Source organism: Gallinula chloropus (assembly GCF_964237585.1).
Source record: "Gallinula chloropus genome assembly, chromosome: 10".
Lineage (NCBI taxonomy): Eukaryota > Metazoa > Chordata > Aves > Gruiformes > Rallidae > Gallinula > Gallinula chloropus.
In genome coordinates, this window is record NC_140095.1 from 6,779,328 (window position 1) to 6,801,360 (window position 22,033).

Genomic DNA, 22,033 nt, shown 5'->3' on the forward strand with positions numbered 1-22,033 from the left:
TGTGCTACAACATACTGAAGTTATTGTCCATCAAATGCATGAAAATACTTTGCATATTCTCTTTTTTTCCTTCTGCTGGGTTGCATCAGTTGCTTTCCTGCAACTCAGCTCACAGGTCTTGGCACAGAACAGAATTTGGAGCCAGTTAAATGCGGCTGTTGTTTGTCTTTAAATTCTTCTGCATACTGGAAGTCAGCATAGCTGCAATTTGGTAATTAGGTAGTCAGCATTTTTACATGATTGTGTTTTCTAGAATTGATAGCAGTGCTAAAGGAAGCAAGAATTTCCTGCCTTCTTCCTCTGCTGCCCCCAACCACCAAAAGGTAAGTTCTGACCACCCTAAGCACGATGGTTTTTCTCTTTTGTGGAAGCAAGGAATTTTCTACTTGACCTGCCTGGAAAAAGCCTTAAGGAAAAGATGGGAAGGTACCTGAGGGTGACAAGTGATTCTGTCCACTGTTTTCAATGGAACAGCCATGTGGATTGTTAATTGCACAAATAAACCAACATATACTTGGACTGAAAACCTCCATTGGCAAAGGATGTACCTATTATCGACCTTAATTCTCTGAAGCCTTGGGGTTTGTCCTCTGCTGTCAGAATGCAGGATTTTGGGGTTACCACACATGCTTTACTCTCTCGATGCGTTTTCCTCTTAGAGCTGAAAATAAGATTTTGTTGCTCAATTCATTTGCTAGAAATTAATTATAGCTCTGACTTTCAGACCCAGTCAGACAAGGGGTTTGTCTTGAATTGATGGGGAAAGTGGTAGTAGGTGCTAGTAGCAAACACGTTGCAAAAGCATCATCATGAAAGTATGACAGGAGGAAGCAACTGTGTGCAATGCTGAGAGCTGCCTGGGGGAAGGGGTGCAGGTGGGCAGCTGCCAGCACCTCGCAACCCTGGGCTCTTGAGGTGGGGCCTGGTGAGAAGGGGCATCTTCCTGGAGGTGGGACAGGGCTGTGTTTGGGTGTCTCGGCCTCTTTGCACAAACAGATGGAGATGGGAGTGATTCAGGGCATCAGAACAGTGTTGCAAACTGGATCCCAGTTTGGGGGTGACATGACTGCGTGGTGTCTCTTTGGGTCACTTCAAGATGTGGTGGTACCGTGTGCTTTAGGCTTGCCAGGCCTATGTGATGAAGTGTTATTAAAGGAGTGCTGGAAAGGAACAAGTTTTCTCAGGCCTTTTGCATTACATGGAAACATGGTGAGAGGAATATAGAACAAGCAACTCAACTGCAGGTGCTGACAGGCAGTGTGTGGGAAGAGGTGATTGGCTGCAGCAGTGATTCAGAGGGAGGGAGCTCATTAGGAAGCTGTGACTCAAAATACGTAGAAAATGAAAAGATGAAATGCTGCAGTCTCAGTGATTTCTGGTAGAAAAACAGTAGAAGTTGGATGTTCCATGGAAAAGCAAGCTTTAGGACTCTTAGATGAAGCTGACTGTATACAGAGATAAGCTGAGTTGCTCTGACTGGCTCATGTTAATAAGCATATTGTGAATTTCAGTGTTATTTTAGGAGGGGAAATAGCTAGCTTAAATAAAAGAACTCGGTAAATCTTTTTGGTGAAGCTAGCATATGGACATGGGTAAGATTGGGGCAATTCAAGTGAATATGCAATAAGGTTTAAGGTGGCTTTTGTTCAGAAACAGGGATCAGAATTCCATGTGCAATGAGACAGACGGGCAAGCTGCGCTTCTTATGGTTGCTGGTTAAAATCAAGAGCTGACGTGTCACGTGTTATCAAAAAATATCCTGATGGCTGTAGCACAGCCCTGTTAAGCAGTTTTGATACACAAGGATTGTTAAACTGCACTGTAACATCCAGAGGAGAGGACTGTCGTGGGATTTTTATTGAGCAGATGATAAAGCAAGAGCAGTTCTTGAAAAGGATTTTCTGTTTGCTTATTTGTTTGTTGTTGGTTTTGTTTTGTTTTGTTTTTTCCTTTTATTTCCATACTGTAAAGAACATGGATGAAGGTGGTATGTCCTGCTTAATCCAAATTGCAAGTAACTTTGCTGCATCTTTGCACATCCAAAATGCCATTAGATGATGTAGCTTACCCAGCAGGCTGTGTGAAAATAAAGGCTGTAAATATGCAATTAATTATTTCTTTGCAGTTTTGTCTTGGCAGTAAGTCTTTAAGAAAGTGCTGGTTTGTTTGGAGAATAAAGAGAACTACTTTTTCCTCCAAATACAAAATGACAGAAATAAAAAGGAATTGTTGCAGGTGGAAATCCTGTGGCTTTGCCTTCATTTCTATTATGAGGGACAGTGTACTATGAAAAACAAATCCCCATTCTGGGACAGTTGGAAGAAGGTGGCTTTATAAGAGGCTGTCTCTGGTGATGTCAAATCTTTAAAATCTGGTTTTAGTGCCGTCGATTCAGCAGGAAGATGCCTCTGATGCTTCAGAACTGAGCTAACCCGTGTCTTGAGGTTGTTATTGTAGCTGCACTGGGCAGCCTTACAGCTTAGATCTGGAGATTAGGGGTGGTGCAGGAGAGGGGTGTCTCTTCTTTCCTGCTGCTGCGTTGCAGTCAGTATCTACCAACTGAAACACCCACTTTGGGATTCCCCTCCCCCACGAGGTACAAATCTAAAGTTGAGAAAAGAGGAAGGAAGCTCAAACAGCAAATCTCGCAAAAGCCTTGCAGCTGTCTCAGCCTCCCTGCTAGTCCCTAGTGACAGCAGCTGGCAAATCTCCCATCCCAGTGTCAGTGTTTGTTACCCATCTTCACGTCTGCACCCTTTAAATTCTGGTGTCCCTGGTAGTGGGCATCCTTTGGAACCTGACGGATTCATGTATGATGGCAAGATGGCACAAGATAGACAAGAAGACTGGCGTGGGTATGTAACTCAGTACTAACTGCCATTTGAGTTTTGTCTTTGTTACTTCTGAACAGGATGTGGGCAGGTGTGTGTTTTCTCTTGTGTGGTAACACCCATCACTTCACCATAGACCGATTTTTGTACAATTTTCATCTTGCAGTGACAAGAAGTTACATGAGTGTCAGCTTGGGAGATAGAACCCTTCCACCACGCACACCACTCTCAAATCTGGGAACTCTCACAATAATGCAGCCTTTCCCACCTCCATACTTTAGAATAATGGTGTTGTATATTAAGTAGCCACTCAGAAGTTATGGGGAACAATGTAGGGCAAGGGGAATCCTGCAGTTGCTTATAAGCCATTGTCACTGGAAGTTAGTGTCACAAAAAACCTCATATGTGTGTTGGTAAGTAATACTTTTGGGAAGGAAAGGCATTTTCCAACATCACTTTTCCTTAAGATGTGTGATGTTAACGTGCCTGAAGGATCAAATTGCTGTTTAGAAAAAAAAAAAGCCTTAAGGTTAATAATTGAAGTGAATTGAAGTCTTGCTGAAGTTACTGTGGGTTGTCACTACAGACAACAGTTTATCTTGTACTTCTATTATTTATTTTACCTATGAGTATGTAGTTATTTATTTGCAATACCTAAAGTTTTGTACCCCACTCAACTGGCTTAATGAAATTAAATGAATCAAGGAATTAATAAGAGGAAAAGAATGTCTTCCTGTTCAACTTCCACACGCAGCAGTGGCAGAGTTGTGAAATGGAAGCAGCCTGTTCTGGTGGCAGTTTATATTACAAAATAAAGGGTGTAAATATTTTCTGTAGGAGTTGTGCAAACAGCAGAATATTTAATTTCTGCACTTATGTTTCTGAATGCTATCAGTTTGGGAAAACCACCAAATGTGTTGGAGGTGGTCTCTGTATCCCTGTATAGTCATGGCTGTTATCTTGCATATGGATAGCAGTACTAGATACTAATCACTTCTTTACTGGAATAATGTAAAGCTTTGCTTGAAGCAGGTTTTATACAGAGCCATGTCCACTTGAGGTTCACCTGTGTCAAGTTCATTTTGAGATTCATGTGACTGCAAAAAAACCTTGCTTCTCTTGCACTCTGGTTTTAACAACATGGAGGCACCACAATAACCCGACTCCATGTCAAGCGTGATACAGGCTAACGAGGTTTTAGCACATCCCCCTGCAGCAGGCCAGCTTCCTGGGTTCCACCAGTGCGTGTCCTCTGAAAGGCTGTGATCTGTCTATCATGAGCTGAAGTCAGCCTGCCTTGGTGTGCTTGCAGAGTTCTGCCTGTTGGTAATTTCAGAGGTGATATGATCACTGGGTGTAGAAAAAGCCAGTACAGGACAGCAGTCTTGACAGGGTTTGAAAGGTGCTGCAAACCACACGTCATAAAAACACCCTTGACAAATAAATGCTTCAGTGGATTGCCAGTAGTTTGTGAGGTTGGCTTTCATGAACACTAGAATGCATTTTGATTAAAAAGTCACTCTGCTATTTGGCTTCAAATACAGTGTGCAGAACATGCAGTTGTGTAGAGCAGCAGGATTTCCTGCCTCTAAGAAGGTTTATTTGAAAATAGCAAGCTTTTAACTGAACTGTTTATCATGGACACTTGTTGTGCATAAAATGAAAACAGGTAATCGAAAATACCGTTTAATGGCAGTAATGTGAGGAAGTTTGAACTGCTATGGAGGGAACATGAATTCCTGAGTTGTGAAAAACCTAGAAGGGTTGGGTTTTATTTCATCTGGCTGTGGGTGGCTGTTCTTGCTCCTCAGATTTTTGTCAGCTCTAACAACTATGGCACTCACTCCAGAGTGTGTAGTCATTGTAGCTCATGGGTGATATCTCTGTAGTTACTGCTTTCTGAAACATGGTCTGCTACAAATATTCTGCTTCTCTTTCCCATCTACCTGAGAAGATTTGTCTCCTTTTGTTGGGTTGTTTGTGTTTACAGCAGAGACTGGAATCATGAGAAGTCTGATTGCTAAACTGTTCATGTGCTAAAGACATATGGATTACTCCTGTTAGTTGTTTCAATGAATACTCTACAATCTGTTGCGTCACTGAGACTTGGGAAATCTCCAGGTGCCAGCAGAGCGACCTGGAATTTGTGGACTAGGGATTAGAACTAAGTGGAAAAATGAACCTGCTGTCATGTAAGCTCTTAGGACATCACTGATAGTTTTGTGTCAGGAACAATGAAGACAATGGCAGGCCAACTCCATTTAGTGGGACTTATTACTTACAAATCCTAAAAATTAATCAATTTATGAAAAGTTGGTTCGCACTTGACCTACTGTTGAGATAAGCTCAAAGAAGCACATAGCCACTATTTGAATCACAGAAATCCACAAAGAGTAAGCTGAAGACAAAGCCAGGAATGGAATCTCTTGAGCCATGTTCTTTCATGATCAGAAAAGAGCACAGTTTAAATGCTCTGTTCATACAGACTTCTAAGAAAACTGACCATGTTTCTATTTCCTATGAAAAGGTAGACTCAGAAATAATATCTTGATATAACTCATGGGATACGTTAGAACTTACTGGTTCTTATACTGGCTTTATTGTGTTTAAGAAGGAAAGCAAGTGGGCTGAAGTCAGCTAAACATCCATCTGGCCCCCACGTTAAGTATGTGAAGAAATCTGTATTCAGTTCTTAGCTAGCAGCTTGTGTTCCAAGAACTGAAGAGTTACCTTTGCTGAGAATGATTGGTAGTCAATGAAATTAGCTTCTAGTCCACCTTGTGCTTTGCTACATGTCTGACCTGTGAAATATTCGTTACAGCTGCACCTGTGTCATGTTCACTATAGCACACTTGCTCTGTGAGATATAAGGGCAGATCCTTAACTGAGAATACTGGCACACAAATTTCATAGGCTTCTTTCCAGGAGACCAGAGATCCTGTTAGACTGTGTAGTATTTTCAAGTGAAGTTTGTCAGTGTCCTTGCTGAGTAATTTCACACCATTTTCATCAGAAGAAAACGGTAACTGAACACAAAGAATTGATCTGTAAGGGAAGAAGGTACTACTTTTACTCACTGCTTGTAGAGGAAGAGCTGTAGTATTTAAAAAACAAGCTGGAACAGGACTCTTGCTATGGCTATACATTAGAAATTGCTTGAATATGCAAAACACTTCATGAGCTATTACACAGCCATCATACATAGTCCTCTTATTGTGGCACAGTGAAATGAAGAACTGGGTCAGCAAAGTTATAACTCAGGAACCTTCTCAAATTCTGCTGAAGTGGAAGGGTGGAAAGTAGCCAAGGAAACGAACTGGAAACATGGCTTATTATGAAAAGGTAAATCTCAGAAATAAGAGGGGAATGCTTGTGTTTGTTATGAAGAACAGGGTAGGGACTTCACAGGAAGGAAGCTTAGGATAACAACTGGACTTGCAGGTCTGTGGGATTTTCCTTGCTCACCAGTCCCATCTTGCATCAGTTTACAGTCTAATCCTGTGACTAGCAAGAATCTGTGTGTATCGAAATATGTGAGTACTGAGGAAGTCTAGCTTGTTGAGGAAGAGGTTCTGTTACCTGGTTATCCTGTGTTTTCAAGAGTATGTTTTGTGTGAATGCTCCCAAACGAGGTAGAACTATGATCCCCCCATTTCATCCTCTACATTGGGGATATTGTACATGAAATCATAAAATGCTAACTATGCTTCTGTATCAGTCTGTGGCTGTTTGCATTTCAACAGGAATCCTACTCTGAACAAAGAGTAAGTGTGTCCATTTACCTTGACTTCAAACATCAAGAGAGATGTTCTCTGCAGATCTTCAATCCTTCCCTTGGAAAACATGCATATACTGATGTGCCTTAAGGGAACAGGCTTCACACCTCCAGTTAATAGGCACAAAGGAATTAAATGGAAATAGTAATTTTCTTCAGCCTTCATGCTCATTTTGGGATGGACACTAGTAGATGTCTTTTTGTGCTCTGGGTGGCTGAATGGTGAGAGTGGCAGTGGCATTAAGTGCCTTTGCAGCATGTTGTGTTTGGCTGAACAAGAAAGTATTCATGGGAACAATGGGAATCACTTCCATCTTCCTGAGGTACAATCCAAAGCCCACTTGTGCTTGAGCAGAGTGAAGTTGAAAAGTGTCTCACGTTAGCAGTATGACCTGTTACTTTTCAGGCTTGCTGCTAAAGCAGGATCACTGTGGTGGTGTGCTGGCTTCCAGCTCCCCTCAGGGAGGGAATACAAACACCTGGAAAGGGGTTTTGCACTGGGGTTGGTTGGTTGCTTTCTGTGCCATGTGTCCTGCTATAAAGTTACTACTGAGGTTACAGTGAGCTCGAAAAAGGCAGTTTGTATTCTTTGCTGATCCAGGGGAAATGAGCTAACTGTGTTCTCAATGAGCCATAAAGACAACGTTTAGGAACAGGCTGGAGATTCTCTGTGCTGTTCCAGGAGAATCTGACAGCATCTCTGTGCAGATGGGAACGAACACCTTAACCTGGTGCTGAGGAGAGCATATGCTGTTTAAATCTCTCCCACTGATCTTACTGCCATGACCTCAGCTGCTCCTGAGGTCAGTAACTGTGATTGTGATTTAGAACGAATGCCTGGACCTTCAAGCAGGCCCTCTCCTGCACCTTGAGGATACGGTCTCCTTTTGTGTTTGTGGCTGGGGTAGAGGATGCTGGGGGGTGGAGTGGCAGAAAGTTTTTCAGAGAGATTTAAAGGTGCATTTCTGCTAGCTGGAGTGTGTATCTAAACCCAAACAAAACCAAGAAAAGCCCACCCCAAAACCAAACCCAGCCCTGAGTATCCCACCAAAACACTTCAAGTCCATTTAGGACTTCTGAAGAGCAGAACAAATGAAATACATGTTTCTGTGCACAAAACTGCACACATACAACCCTGGAAGTAGCTGATGGTTTTAAGCTGTTTGTTTATAGACTGTTTTATGATGTTGTGTATGAGGTAATTTCTTTTCATAAAATGTCTGGATAGTTCTATAGATTGAAACTTTACTAAGAAACCTGTTGAACTCAGCCCACCAAGCAATTAACATTCTACAGTAACATTTCTCTCATGAAGTTTCCACTTAGTCATTTAGAGAAGTCTTAACTGATATAGGCACTTCCTTTGTCAGTTTGTTATTGCAGTGCTCTGTATGTTAATAGCTGTTGAATCAAGTTCGAGAGCAAAATCAATAAGCACTGTGAATATATGACTCAGTAATTTGCATCTATATTTTTGAGACAAATACAACTATCCATGGAGCTGTGCATATTTTGAAATATAGAGTATGTGGTAGTCAACAGCAATCTTAATCTCTACGGACTCTTCAGGAAAACAGAGCACAAACATAACCCCCCAACACTCCAGGGTGAACACTTCTTCAAATGTCATGATATCTTAGGAGGGTTGTTTGCCATCTTTGATGAACAGAAGCCAGTCAGAACAGAACTATGCAACCACTGTACGCATGTACTACTCAAACTCCATTTTGGGTTGAGATAAGGTGAGGCTCCAAGAGCCGTGGGAGACATGTCTTCAACATCTCTGGAATAAACATCTGAATCTGGACAGCAGTGCCTCACTTCAAAGTTTTTTGTCAGTGTCTTGGTTTTGGCAGGGATAGAGTTACTTTTCTTCTCATGCTTCCCTGCCAATGAGAAGGTGGGGGGCCCAGGAAGCTGGGAGGGGACACAGCCAGGACAACTGCCCACAACTGGCCAGAGGATATTCCGTGACATTTGATGACATATTCTGTCTATAAGTGGGGGGTGGGCTGAGAGACATGGCAGGTGGGGGCATTGCTAAGCAGGAGCTGTGGGTGTTAGGCAGACTGGGTGGTGAGAAGCTGTGCTGTTCCCCGCTTGTTTTGTATGTTGTATTATCATTATTATTACTGTTTTGTATGTAGTGGGGTTTGGGGGTTTTGGGTTTTTGTCCTATTAAACTGTTATTATCTCTACCCATGAGTTTTCTCACTTTGACTCTTCCAGTTACCTCCCTGATTCTACTAGGGGGGAGGGAGTATCAAGCAGCTGTATGGTGCTGAGCTGCTGGCTGGGGTTAAACCATCAAAGTTGGCTTTTTCTTTTTCTTTTTTTTTCCCCCGTTATATACAATGATTCAAGCCCTGCTCTACCCAATCAGGAGGAGGAACTGATTGGAAAGGCCTCTTAGTTTTCATCCAATAAGACTCTTGATTAAATGTGAAATACTTTCTGATTTCTATTCCAGAAATAATGAATATAATGATGGCAAAAGAAGCAATTTACAGAACACTTGAAAAAGTGAAGAGGATGAGTCTATTTAGCTTTACACTCCTACTGCAGGCAAATTGAAACTTGAAATGAAAAGCAAATTGAGACTTGAAATACAATTTTAAGTAAAATGATTTAAGTAAAATATTATTAATATAGATTCTGGCCCAACAGAGAAGAATATCCTGCTTTAGAAGTCTGGAGGGGGTAGCAAAAGGAATGTAGGAATATATTCAAGGCAGGCTTAGCTTTCTACATCAGTTCTCTCATAGTCCAAAAGACGGCAAGTTTGGATGCTCTTTATCTGTGGGTGGTCATAAGAAAAGGAACATTACAAGAGATCTTGGTTAGTAGCTAGGATATTGTTCCTACTTGCAGTTTAATTGTGGTTTCAGGTTTACATATTTTAATCAATTTTCCTGTGTGATACTAGCTTTGATAACCACTTCTACTCTGTAATGCTACTGTAACCAAACCTGTGGAGAGAAACTATGCAGAAATAAGTTCTTACCATAGCAGCCCACATCCTGTAACTCTCAAATGTAAGAACTAGTAGAGAAGCCTATTTTCTAGAATACTTAAATGTTTTTTAACCACATAGAGGTAGGCTTCTGATTAGAACACTTAAGATCTGCTGCTCTTCTTTTCAGAGTGATTAAATACAGAAAGTTACAAACCTTTCTACTGTTTCCATATGAAAAACAGATTCATGTTAAGATGAAGCATCTAGGCCCAGGAAAGAATTCAGTAAATTCAGTTGTCATAGTCATCTCTGTGACCCTTCTCACCAGCGTTGCTATAGATGTCCATAAACTGTGTAATTAAACTCTTAGTCCTGTAGACTCACAATTCTCCAGCACGATGAAGGTCTATATATTGAGGACCTGCATCTAAATAGCTGCTCTTAAATCCTGTGCAGAGCAGCTGTTAACAATAGCTTGTTTTCATGCATATGTTGGCTTTGGGTGTTGTGGTGTTTTGTGGTTTATTTTATTTTTTTTGGTTTTTTTTGGTTTAATTTTTCTTTTCAGCACTGGTAATTTTCAATACCTTTACATTTTCCCAGGAGAAGAGATTAAGCACTGGTAACACATGAGCCTTCTTGACAGAATTATGGTTCTGTTTGTTTATTCTAGTGTATTTATTCTAGTATCAGACCCTTATTAACCACGTGTGGTTTTCAGTTTAACTGTAGTCTATGGCTGTATTGGAAAAGACTGTTTTTGTCTTTTTTATTTTTCAGCTATATACAATTTCAAAGGCACAGGAATACCACAGCTACCTCTACAGATTGGTGATGTGGTCTGCATCTTTGAGTCCTGTGAAGGTAAGTCACTTGCCCTCAGGCTATAGGTTTCCCTTACTCCACAGCAATTCCCCATGTCACACAAGTATTTGTCTAATGCCTGTTTGTATTGGTGGTGGTGTTCTGTTATGAGGAAGAATCTAGTCATTTTTGGAGACCCAAAATCAGAAATGTTGCAGTACATGTGGCTTTTTTGGGAAGCTGTTACCAAATGAGGAAGTCATCAAGGTGAATGTAGAGTTTGTCAAGTTCATGCTCACTTATAGTATACCTGATGGAAGTTACATCAGATTTGAATGAAATTCTAATGGTGTGGATTTGCACCTCAAAATTAAATATTGGTGGTTAGGAGATGTTCAGCACCCTAGTCATACTATAGTATAAAATGGAAATCTAGGATATTGAAGTAGTGTGTGGGTCAGTGGTATAGAAACATTTCTGAAAACTACCTAATGTGCTAAACAGCAGAAGTTCAAGTCAGGTCATGTATAGGAGTAAGTGGAGATATCTAACCAACTGACATAAGCATAAAACAAATACAAACAGTGGAAGAATAAACAAACATTAAATTTATGTATTTCAGTGAAATTCATTGTCACTACTGTAGTGATAACATATGCTTCTGTATCTTCACAATTTTACTGAATTCTCTCCCAAGCCTGCCAGAGCTACTTAAGCTTTTAATGATAAAAAGCAATGAAGGTACAGTTATTACTAATTTAAGTTAGGTATCTGCAGATGTCATTGGAATAGTAATTTATTTTCAATCTGCAGTGATCTTGACCAGGTAAGAGTTTAGAAAACCTTAGCAAGTGCTTTGAGCTTTGTAAAAATATCTTGTAAAATTATCTTTGTGAGTCTGTTTCCACTGTCCATCAGTTGTTTCTTATAACTGTAGTTACATTAAAGAGAAAGGCCAACTACTGTGTTATGCACTCATAGAGACAGCTCAGTGTTGAAAGAAACTTTGTATGTTGTGGTCATAAGGCTGCAAAGAATGTCAACCTGTTTGAGCCCACCAGCCCATTCCACTTCCTGGAGCTTTGGGTGGCTTTGCATGGAGACAGCAAAGTATTTGAGAGAGGAGCATGATCAATCAGAATCCCGATGTTTTGGAGCACAGAAGCATATTCCTTTTCTTCTACTTGTAAGAAAAATTCATTATCTCTCATGATCAGTGAAAACATGGATGTTATTAGACAGATCAACGTATGCATCACTTAGTCGTAAGTCATGCTTCATGCTCTCTCCTAAAAACCAAAAGGTCTACATAATTCTTTATTTCTGCATTCTAAACATTTTGGCTAAGAAACAAGCATGTCAGCAAAGCAGAAACCTCATCCCTGTATTCTCTGCTACTTGCAGAAAAAGCATTTAGGTTTTGTGGTACATTTGTTGTCAACCCAGGGTAGCAAGTTGTGTGGTGATCTTATGGGTTTGGGGTTTTTTAATCTAAAAATATTTTGTATCCTCTGCCTTTAACATGCTGTGTTATAGCTTGCTTTATGAAATGCTTGTCAATGAAGAAGTGCAATTTTTCATATTGTACAAGTGAGGAAGTTCATTTCTTCAGATAAGAATATGCTGCCAGCTGCAGCTGAGTAGTAACCAACAGTAACAGGGTTTTTTTCTGTGCTCATTTTACATGCTATTTTATTCTGTTTTGCATACATGGAACATGCATGTGCAGTTACAGCAAATGGGATGAAATAAATTTTATACAGGTTTTTTGGTTGTAAATAGGAGCCTGTGCAACTTTAGAAGTTTCTAAGTAAATTAGAATCTTATTGTTGAGAAGATACAAGAAAAAATCCTGGTGATGAAAAGCTTGGAAAAAATCTGTCCTAGTCTGTCTTTGAGGTCAGTGAGGTCATTATAGTCAGAAAATGCTTTCTTTGAGGTGAAATAAAAGAAGTATTGAACAGAATTGAATCCTGTTGCTGTGCAGGTGGTGTTTCATGATGGAATGTGTGCCAAGTAGATGTGGGTTCTGCTGTTCTTCGTAGAAGTTTGTTTTGACTGGGGTATAGATGGGACATCTGAACCAGTGTTTTCACTGCCACTACTGTAATACTGCACTTTTTGGGGTTTGTTTTTTTCCTCTCAGAAGGGGTTTCTAGTTATGAGTGGAGACCCCGTAGTAGCCCTTCATTTTCTTCAGGTTCTACCTTGAGCTTCATGCTCGGGGACCATAAGCTGTACTTTCTAACGGCAGAAAGATGTCCTGCTCTTACACTGAAGGAAGTTGGATAAGAACGATGTACTGTAGTGGATTAATACTACACCTAGAACATAAGCAGAAGAGTTTTATGGGCTATCCAGTATCATCAATGATCTTGGTTGAGAGAGATACATGTCTGTGTGTGTGTTATCTATTACGTTACAAACCAGCTGATCCTATGTCTTTGGTGTTTAAATTCCATGTAAGATTATCTGTGCTTACAATGCAAGACTTTAAAATAGACCATATAATCATACTTCCTAATGTGCAAGTCATGCTAAATATGCTTCCTGATATTCACTTTACTTTCATGTATGTATTTTTGAAGTAACTATTAATTTTTAAAACACAGTATGCTGGATAGTTCTTATGTGAAACAAACCCTGTGACTTGATAATATGCTTGTTTTAGGCATTATGTTCCACTTGCTAAGTGTGCTCCTCCTTCCTTGCAGATTGGTACAAGGGTTATCTAGTAAAACACAAAGGCTCAGAGGTAAGATGATGCTATTCATTCTTATGAGACTATATTTAAGGAATCTCTGAAGTCATCTATCTCCATTCTCTTTCCTTTTGAGATGAATAAAATGATCAACACTTACAGTGTTGGTAAATTTTAAAGTGAGGACTGGAAGAAGCATATGAGCAAATTAAAAATTACGGTGCCTTCAGATTACCAGGTTGATGAAGAAACCATTTGAAATAACTTTATGAATTAATTTGCTGCCAGATGTGTCTATTTCTGCACTTTTTCTGAGGATTCTTTAGGCTATATTAAATATAAACAACTCCTACCAGGCATAAATTCTTAAATCTATCCCTAATGTAAAAAATCAATGTTAACAAAAAAAAACCAAGCCAATATTCATATATCTGAGGATGGAAAGGCACAAAGAAATAGTTTTGACCCTGGGTATAATGACTCCCAAATTAAGTAGCAAGAACATTACTTTTTAGTTCCAAATGCACTTTCTGAAAGAAAAGCATTTCTTGAAACTTGCTCTTTGTATCATATTTAATTTTTTGATTTAGGGAGCAGCAATGCAAAGGCTTTTGAAATTTGAGTCTCTAATTACGGTAAAAAACACAGAATCACAAGGTTGAAAAAAATCTTTGAAGATCATCAAGTCCAACCATTCCCATCCTAAACTAAACCATATCCTTAAGTACCTCATCTACCCTTTTTTGAGCACATCCAGGGAAGGTGACTCAACCACATTCCTGGGCAGCCTGTTCCAGGCCCTGACAGCTCTTTCAGTAATTTGGTGGAAGATGTTTCTCTGTATCCTGGAAAAAAGATGTACAAAACAGTCAGAGCCGCTTAAAAAGAGATACCCAGGGAGCAGAGGGAGAGCTGTTGGGAAAGAATATGCCATCAGAAAAAAATCAGAACAGTCATTCTATTTCCCATCTTTTCTTGTTTTGTTTTCAGTGGCTTGTGGGTACTAGAGATAATTTGCATTAACTTAGAGCAACTAATTTTTGTCTGTTTTCAAACTTTGTGATAGTAATATATTTTAATTTCCTTTTGGAAGTATTAGGTGCTTAATTTATTGTTTTACTTGATTGCACATCCTAAAAGACAAAAGAATAAATAAATATTTTTGAGAATTATACATATCCTTTTTCTCCAGATTTATACATGTTGTTTCTCCCATTCTACGAGCTCCAATCCAATTGCATAGTACACTTTATTTACCTGGTTCCATTTCTAACTCATCTCAGATGAGGTGGAAACCAGGCCTTAGTGATAAGGTAGTTAACTATCACTTCTTGCTGCAGTATTTTGGTAGAAATTACCCAAAGCAGTTACGACCATTTAGTTGATCTGCAAGAATTGAGGGTTGACATAAGAAAACAGCTAACCATCCTTCCTACCTGCCCAATGCTACAACTGCATCATAAATAGTCCTTTGACATATTTTTTGGCTCAAAATGCTATTGCTGATTACATTAATAATTCTAAAACTAAAAAGGGAAAACATTTACCTGAAATAACCACTTCCTTTTACTCAACTTTCAGTATTGCTAAAGGGCTTCGAGGTCAACATGTGTAACATGTTTGAAGTGTTACTGATTTCATATACCAAGACTTCACTAAATTTACTCTTAATGGCATTTTCTTATTTTACTCTGCTGCTTTATGGACTCTTTTGAATTTAAAGCCTGCAAGTGATAAGACACAATTTTGTTTTGATGAAGATTCACTGTTAAAAGAAAATGTCTATAAAAGCTGAAATGTAATTCAAAGAAAGGCTTTGTAAAGTATCAGAAATGGATGTCAGTTATTGAACAGAGAAGAATCCAAGAATCTATGGTAATTACCAAGACTAGATTTGCTAATTAATGTGAGGTTTGTCATAGATGGACAGTCAAATATTCCTTTAGGATGACTAGAGCAAGGGCACATAACATCCGATGATTTTGTCTGGTGACCATTCTTTTTCTGTACAAGGCAATTAAATGTTGAGAATGTCATGAAATCTGGTACCTTTTTTGCTGTGTCTTGCTGGGCATCTTACTGCATTGCCCTAGGTAGTACAAAATGAAACTCGAATCTCAATTGCTGTGGTGTCACGTATTCCTCAGATGGTTGAGAGTTTAGGGCTTTACTAAGTGTGTCCCTTCTGCATGTATTTCAAATGAAAGGCAGTTCATTTTTCTTGAAGCAATTTTAGTCTTATGCACAGTGTTCTTTACTCTTTATGCCTTAAACCAATCCTTCACGTCGATGGCCATTTTCTTATTAACCAATTCTAAATGATTTCCTCTGTCTTAGAATGTTTCTTTCACTAGATGCAATAATCCTATATGAGAGTCTTTCCTTTGATTTGATCATCAAGTTGATTTTTAAATTTGACTGCATTTTGGTGCTTGAAAGTGAAATGTATGAGCTGATGCACAGATAAAATGTTGATTTACTCTATTTGAGCTGTTTTATGGAGGGAGGGGATATGGATATGGCAAAACATTTATCTGTCAATCAGAAAAGTGTCTGTCTGGAGAAAAAAACTATATAGATAGCAGTCAATTTGAAGATTACAAATTATGTTCGGAGTCATGATTTTATGAAGAAAATTTGGTAGAAGTGGGTTTTGGTTACCTAAATGTTATTGGAGAACATGTGTGGATTTTCATTATTTTTCTCCTTCAACAGGGAATATTTCCAAAATCTTTCATCCACATCAAGGAAGTTACTGCTGAAAAGAAGAGGTATTTACTTTACCTGTTTTAATACATTAGGGATTTTGTCTGCTAAAGAATGACTTTTAAGGCATTTATATACCTTAAACATAGTGGCTGTAATATAAACCCTTGAAACTCAGATACTGTCATATTTTTGTTGTGTTGAATTGTCTTCTCTTCCCTAGACATACAGAAAATACAATACCTGCTGAAATTCCTTTAGTTCAGGAAGTTACCACTACTCTCTGGGAATGGGGAAACATCTGGAAACAGCTCTATGTGGTATGACATTTTTACATGCTGTTTATGGCCTAATAATTAGTCCTGTTCATCCATATTGAGGCCTTTTTCAAATTAATGTCTCTTCTTAGATGTAGGATCTGGGAGGATTTGAGAAATTGCTTCATCACTGTGTAGATGATGAGCATTTTCTTCAATGGCTTTAAATTAAAAGGCTGAGTGACTTCTGAGGGGTAGTATAACTTCATGCCTTTGGTTTCAAACTTGAGTATCCTGTACATGAAAAAATTCATAATTGTTCTTTGTAGAGTTGAGAAGTTTCAAGATAGGAGTATCCAACATAATTAAGATGCATTTGAAAAAGACTCACCAGGTTCTTGAGATGCATAAACAAAAGTTGTTCAAGGGCTACCATAAGCATGTAACTCTTACCAACTGGAAATTTTAAGAAGTTGGTCAATTTACTTGTAATATTTTCATTTTACATCTCTAAAAAATATGTTTCTTTCATTCTCAAAGATTGTAAAATTTTCTTCTGAGTTCTTTTACCAAGTATTAGTCACAAGTCACAAGGGCCATTGCATCAGCATTTATGTTTCTTGTGAGTAAGCAACTAGTAGTCACGGTGGTCTCTTTTATGTGCTTGTAATGTCCTTAGTGTAGTATAGAACCATAGAAGTGATTCATGATTTTTTGAAATTATCTTTTGATTTTAATTGGACATGAAATATTTTTGCAGCCCTTAACTATCCTTTATACAGAGACCCAGACTTCCTTATAATATGATACTTGTACTTGGGCTATGAGACTCAGAGATAAGATTTGAATTGCCAGGATAGAAGGCCAATTTCTACATTTGCATAATCATAGATATTTTGTGTGTTGTAACTCCACATTAATCCCTACTAATTCTAGTCACTCTTTGACAGCCAAAAATTCAGAAAGTAGTGACTGGAAAAACATCAAAGGATAGTAAATTCGCTAGTACCTGAGTAGCCTCATCTAATGGATTTCCCATTTCAAAACCTTGCACTGCTCCAGGACTCCAGCCATTGGAATTTTCTTTTATTCTGTTGGCCAAATGAATCATGAATATGGTGTAGATTTTTCTTGTTAATATTTTTTCTGAATCATGTCAATGCTTCGTCTTTGTCTTCTTACAGTTATTGTTTCAGTGAATGACACTGGCATTGCTTTAGTGACTTCCATGCATTCTCCATTTTTCTTTTAAATGTATTAATACAACAATCACTTGTTGTTGTTCCTAGCATGTTCTTTATCAGTATCTTGTACAGAAGTAAATTGCTTCTATGATGTTTTCTCTTGATTGTACTTAGTTAATGAATTTTAAAACAGCACAGTTAAATAAACCGAAAATAATGCAGTTCTCTATCCCCATGCAAACTGCTTAAATTTCACATCATTTCTTTCCTGTCACTTGGGAGCTTCTGTCCTTAACAATTTGTGGGATCAGAGGACGCAGGAAGCCAGGCTCTGCCCTCTGACTAATTCTTGCTCCTGAAGTCATTTAGCATTAAATATGACACACCCTTTAATTGTCAAGAGCACCCTTTCACTTTAACTTGAAGCTTGAAACTCACTGTTTTCTTTTATATCTTAGACAAATAAGAGCCAGCGGTTCCAGCAAGTGCAGTCTATGATGTACGACTTAATGGAGTGGCGGTCACAGCTTCTGTCTGGAACTTTGCCAAAAGATGAGCTCAAAGAACTCAAACAGAAAGTCACTTCCAAAATTGACTATGGTAACAAGTAAGTGTCCAATGCTGCTTCTGGAAAATGCCATGATTTGTAAGGCACCGAGCAAGAACAGAGATTATAAAGTTTTCCTGTTTGCAGTGTTGTAACTCATGAACATGAGATGTAGGCATACTGAATCTTCCTCTTCAAACTTCTTCCTTTTATTTCTGTGATCATAGTAGATACCATGTTGAGGCTTCTCATAGCAAATTGCTTTCAGAATATTTTTTTTGCTATTTATAGATATATGAACCTGTCTGTTTATAAAGATTTGAGGTCAGATAACTGGCATCAGTGTACTCAGGACCCCAGACTTGTCCATCCTTCACAAACACAGACCTCCTCTAGTACTGTTATTCAAAAGTGATGCTGAGAGACCTTAGAGTGGTAGAAGAATGGTAAAAGGCTGAAGGATACAGAGCCTTTGCTAAAGGCACCACACCATCAACCTACACGTGCTTCCCCCCTAACCCCCTACCCGCCCCCAGCCAATTTACTGGGGACTTCCCAGGCAGAACTCTGGTTCTGGTAATAGAAGTGAAACTACTAGGGACAGAACAGTTATTAAACAAAATTCCTTGTCTGCTTCTTGCTAATGAAAAGTCACTGCAACACAACATATTTTTTGCCAAAATTGAGTGGTGTGGGGGGTTGAGTGGTATTCCACCATCTGATAAAGGAAGAGAGCTTAGTAAACAAATATCTGTGGTACTAATGATTGTAGGCATTGTAATCTGCTTATAACCTGTATTTAGCTATTGCAAGTGACTGTGGTTATTGTGACCTGAATGCCTACGTGCTGAAAGTCTTCAGCTACCTGTGGCTATAGATAAACAATGACCATGAGTCATTATGAAACAAGAGTTGTCTTTGCTGTGATTTGGATGCACGGGTTTCTGGTAAGTGTGCTCCATAAGAATGAAATTTATATGAAGACATGTATCCTGATTACATGATGTGGAGCTGAATAGTCACCCTAAGACAGATTTTCCTTTGCATCTAATCGAAGAAGCCTAAGACAACACTAACATTTATCTGCTTTTGACTTTTGTTTTCACACTGTTTTCTCTAAATTATGAGACAATAAGTTTCTTCCTGTAGACGAGATGGGGTAGAGGGCATGTTTAAGATGGTTTGTGACTGTACAGAGAAGTGCAAGTTAGATAGCATTTGTAAGTGCTTGAAAGTGTGGGGTTGAGTTGTGTGAAGGAAGCTGGGTTAACTGTACAAAAGGAATAAAGAGGAATGACAATAGAGGCCAAGTGGCTCCCTGAGATAGAGGAAATTAAAGACCAAAACGGGAGAGGTTGTGGGCAGTCATGCAAGGTGATGAAGATGGCTTGCTGTCTCATACAGACTGTATCAAACAACATATGCAGTGCCATCAGGACAGCCAGTACCTTCTAGAAACTGAACAGAACGGCCTGACACAAAGTAGACCAGTTTTAGAGGGTGTTGGAGGAGTGAGATCCTGACTAGGCAAAAAGGAGTATCTCTTGACTAAGGTGACACTGTGGACAAGAATATTGTAGGATATATAGAGCTTAAGACTTCAGTTTTGAATGCTGATGGAAGAGTATAAAAAAAAAAAAGTCATGATTTGTATGACAGCAAAGCAGAACAGAGCATACTTGCTAGTTAAGTAACAGGGTTGGGAGTGTAGGAGAGCAACATAAAAGCAGGAAGTAACATGAAAAACCTACGCATCCTGATGACAAAGGTTATACATTAGAAAGTCAGAAATGAAGTCGGCTTGAGGTCATTGAACATGATCTATTCTATGTGATAGACATTTAAACTTTAAAATGTAGAACAGCTCTCGTGTGTTGTTCCTAAGCTTTATTTTTATAGAGGGAAATAACCCTGCCATCATGTCCTTTGTATTTTCACAGGATTCTTGAGCTAGATCTCATAGTTAGAGATGAAGATGGAAATATCTTGGATCCAGATAAAACCAGTGTCATCAGTCTATTTCATGCACATGAAGAAGCAACCAATAAAATCGCTGAGCGAATTAAGGAGGAACTGGTAGGAACAACTGGCCAAACCTCTGGTTTCCTTTGCTGAAATGAAAACCCAGTGCAATGGTTGAAGGATGTAAACTTCTGCCATAAAAGTTGGTGGAAACTTTTGCCTCTCCATTAAGAGTAGATTAGCATTTATGTGTTAGAAAGATGTTTAAGCCTCAAATGGAGTTAGTTGCACTTTTGCACTGGATTCAGACTGTGGGCTGGGCTAAAAGTCTGTCTAAAGCTGTTTCTAAATCCGTTCTTGGATTCATAAATGGTAATATGTCTCTTTGTTCCATCTGTGGGCTACAATAGGTAGATTGGTATATTTGGAGTTCAAGCTGCAAGCTATGAGTACTCAGAGTTCTCTGTTAGAAGATCTTGTGACAATACTGGTTGTTTGCTATATGGCGCTGCTTGTTAGTCTAATGGAGTTGAAGAGTTTAAGCTCACTGAAGAGGAACTCAAGTGAACTCAGCACCTAAGTTAGCATGCCTAAGCAAAGTTGATGAGTGCACAAATGTTGTCTTTTATCATAAAAAGCAGGTGGCTTAGGTTCCTTTACTTTTTTTCTACGTTTTCTTCTCTGTCCAGGGACTTGGTCTCTCCTTCATAAATGAGAAAGTAAACAGTAATAGAACAAGTAAAACACTTGACAAAAAGTTGAATGGGTTGTCATGACACTTTAATAATGCCCTTATCAAATCACTGGAAAACACCTTATGAGTTGTTCTCATCAGTGTCACAAAATAAATCGTCGCCCATACATCAAAATGTAATTAACTGACAATATAAGGACAATGAAACTTCGTCTGCAATAGACTGTGTTGGCCTGTTTTAAAAACAGAGCCAAACAATGGATAAAAAGTGTTTTAGGACATTGAATGTTAAGTAGTTGTTTCCAAGTAGTTAACAGTGGAAGTAGATAGAATTTATGAGCCTGTTTCTGAGTCAGTGAACCTGCTCAGCTGTGTCCTGATCTCAGCATATATTATTTGTCACCTCTTCAAAGAGGTGTATCTTGTTTTGCTAGTGTTTCTAGCATACTGAAACCCCATTTTGATGTGAATAGTGGGTCTTGTGCTATATCCTACTTCAAAAATCATCTCTTGATTTGTAGGCTTGCCTCTGTAGTGACAGTCTGACACTTTATCTTATTTTTAAAAGTGGTGATTATGTTTCACTCTTTTATGTAATAGGTTGGTAACTGCAGAATTGGCCTATCACGTTCAAGTCATAGACCATCTTGAGTTTGAAGGAACCCATAATGATTGAATCCAACTCCCTGCTGCCTTCTCCTGAAGGGGTGTTGTGGTTTAACCTCAGCCATTAACTAAGCAGCACAAAGCTGCCTGATAGCTCCACACCCTGCACCCCCTTCCTGCCCAGTGGGGTGGTGGGGAGAGTCAGTAAAGTGAGAAAACTTGTGGGTTGAGATACAGTTTAACAGGTAAAGCAAAAGCCACATAAATGTTAAGATTTTCAAGAAAGGAAGGTTTCTGGAGATAAAGAAGGGAGGAGAAACAGCTTAACTACTGTGTTCCTTGAAAGTATTTGTAAAATAAAGTAATCCCTGTTCAATTTCTTAAAAGGAGACACCTACCTGGAAAGGGTAATATGCTTAAATGCCACACAAAGGAAGTACTTATCTGTAATAAGTCAGTCCCATAAGTACAACAAAAGATTGATATCAAGTCTTTTCATTATTTGCAGCCAGAGGGTGGGTGCTTTTTTACTATTTGCACCTAGGCTGGGTGGGGTGTTTTACAGAACCCAGTTTGAGCTTTTTATCTCCTTGCATACAGTGAAGGCTTTGGGGGGGAAGGTGGGATCTTCCATACGTATGTCATCTCTTTGCCTTTTTTAATCTGCCAACGTTCTGGCTTCATAGTACAAAAGGATGTTGATACACTGAAGGATCGCAGAGGGTCAGAAACTTATTAGCTAGTAATGTCTGCATTGTTAAGCAGAGGTATATGCAGGGCAATGCTTACTTGCTGGAAATAAGTATCTTTACCCAGATGTTCTGTGACAATGATTTCCTCTCCTTTTGAGTAGTCAAAGGATCAACCAGATTACGCATCATACTCGCGGATGTCTTCATCCCCCACCCACAGCCTTTATGTCTTTGTGCGGAATTTCGTTTGCCGAATCGGAGAGGATGCAGAGCTCTTCATGTCACTGTATGATCCACAGAAATTGCAAATTATTAGGT

At 39.0% G+C, this 22,033-nt stretch overlaps 1 protein-coding gene across 1 annotated transcript in view; it reads left to right on the forward strand.

Moving 5' to 3' along the window:
* Nucleotides 1-2,812: 2,812 nt before the first annotated feature.
* Nucleotides 2,813-22,033, forward strand: part of DOCK2 (dedicator of cytokinesis 2) — a gene marked incomplete at both ends in the record, with an annotated part of 175,642 nt that continues 156,421 nt past the window's right edge. The window contains 8 exons of the mRNA XM_084268540.1: nucleotides 2,813-2,855; nucleotides 10,343-10,426; nucleotides 13,081-13,121; nucleotides 15,783-15,838; nucleotides 15,997-16,093; nucleotides 17,673-17,821; nucleotides 19,702-19,837; nucleotides 21,877-22,031. Coding sequence (XP_084124666.1) covers nucleotides 2,813-2,855; nucleotides 10,343-10,426; nucleotides 13,081-13,121; nucleotides 15,783-15,838; nucleotides 15,997-16,093; nucleotides 17,673-17,821; nucleotides 19,702-19,837; nucleotides 21,877-22,031 — 761 coding nt within the window. The remainder of the gene's footprint in view (nucleotides 2,856-10,342; nucleotides 10,427-13,080; nucleotides 13,122-15,782; nucleotides 15,839-15,996; nucleotides 16,094-17,672; nucleotides 17,822-19,701; nucleotides 19,838-21,876; nucleotides 22,032-22,033) is intronic.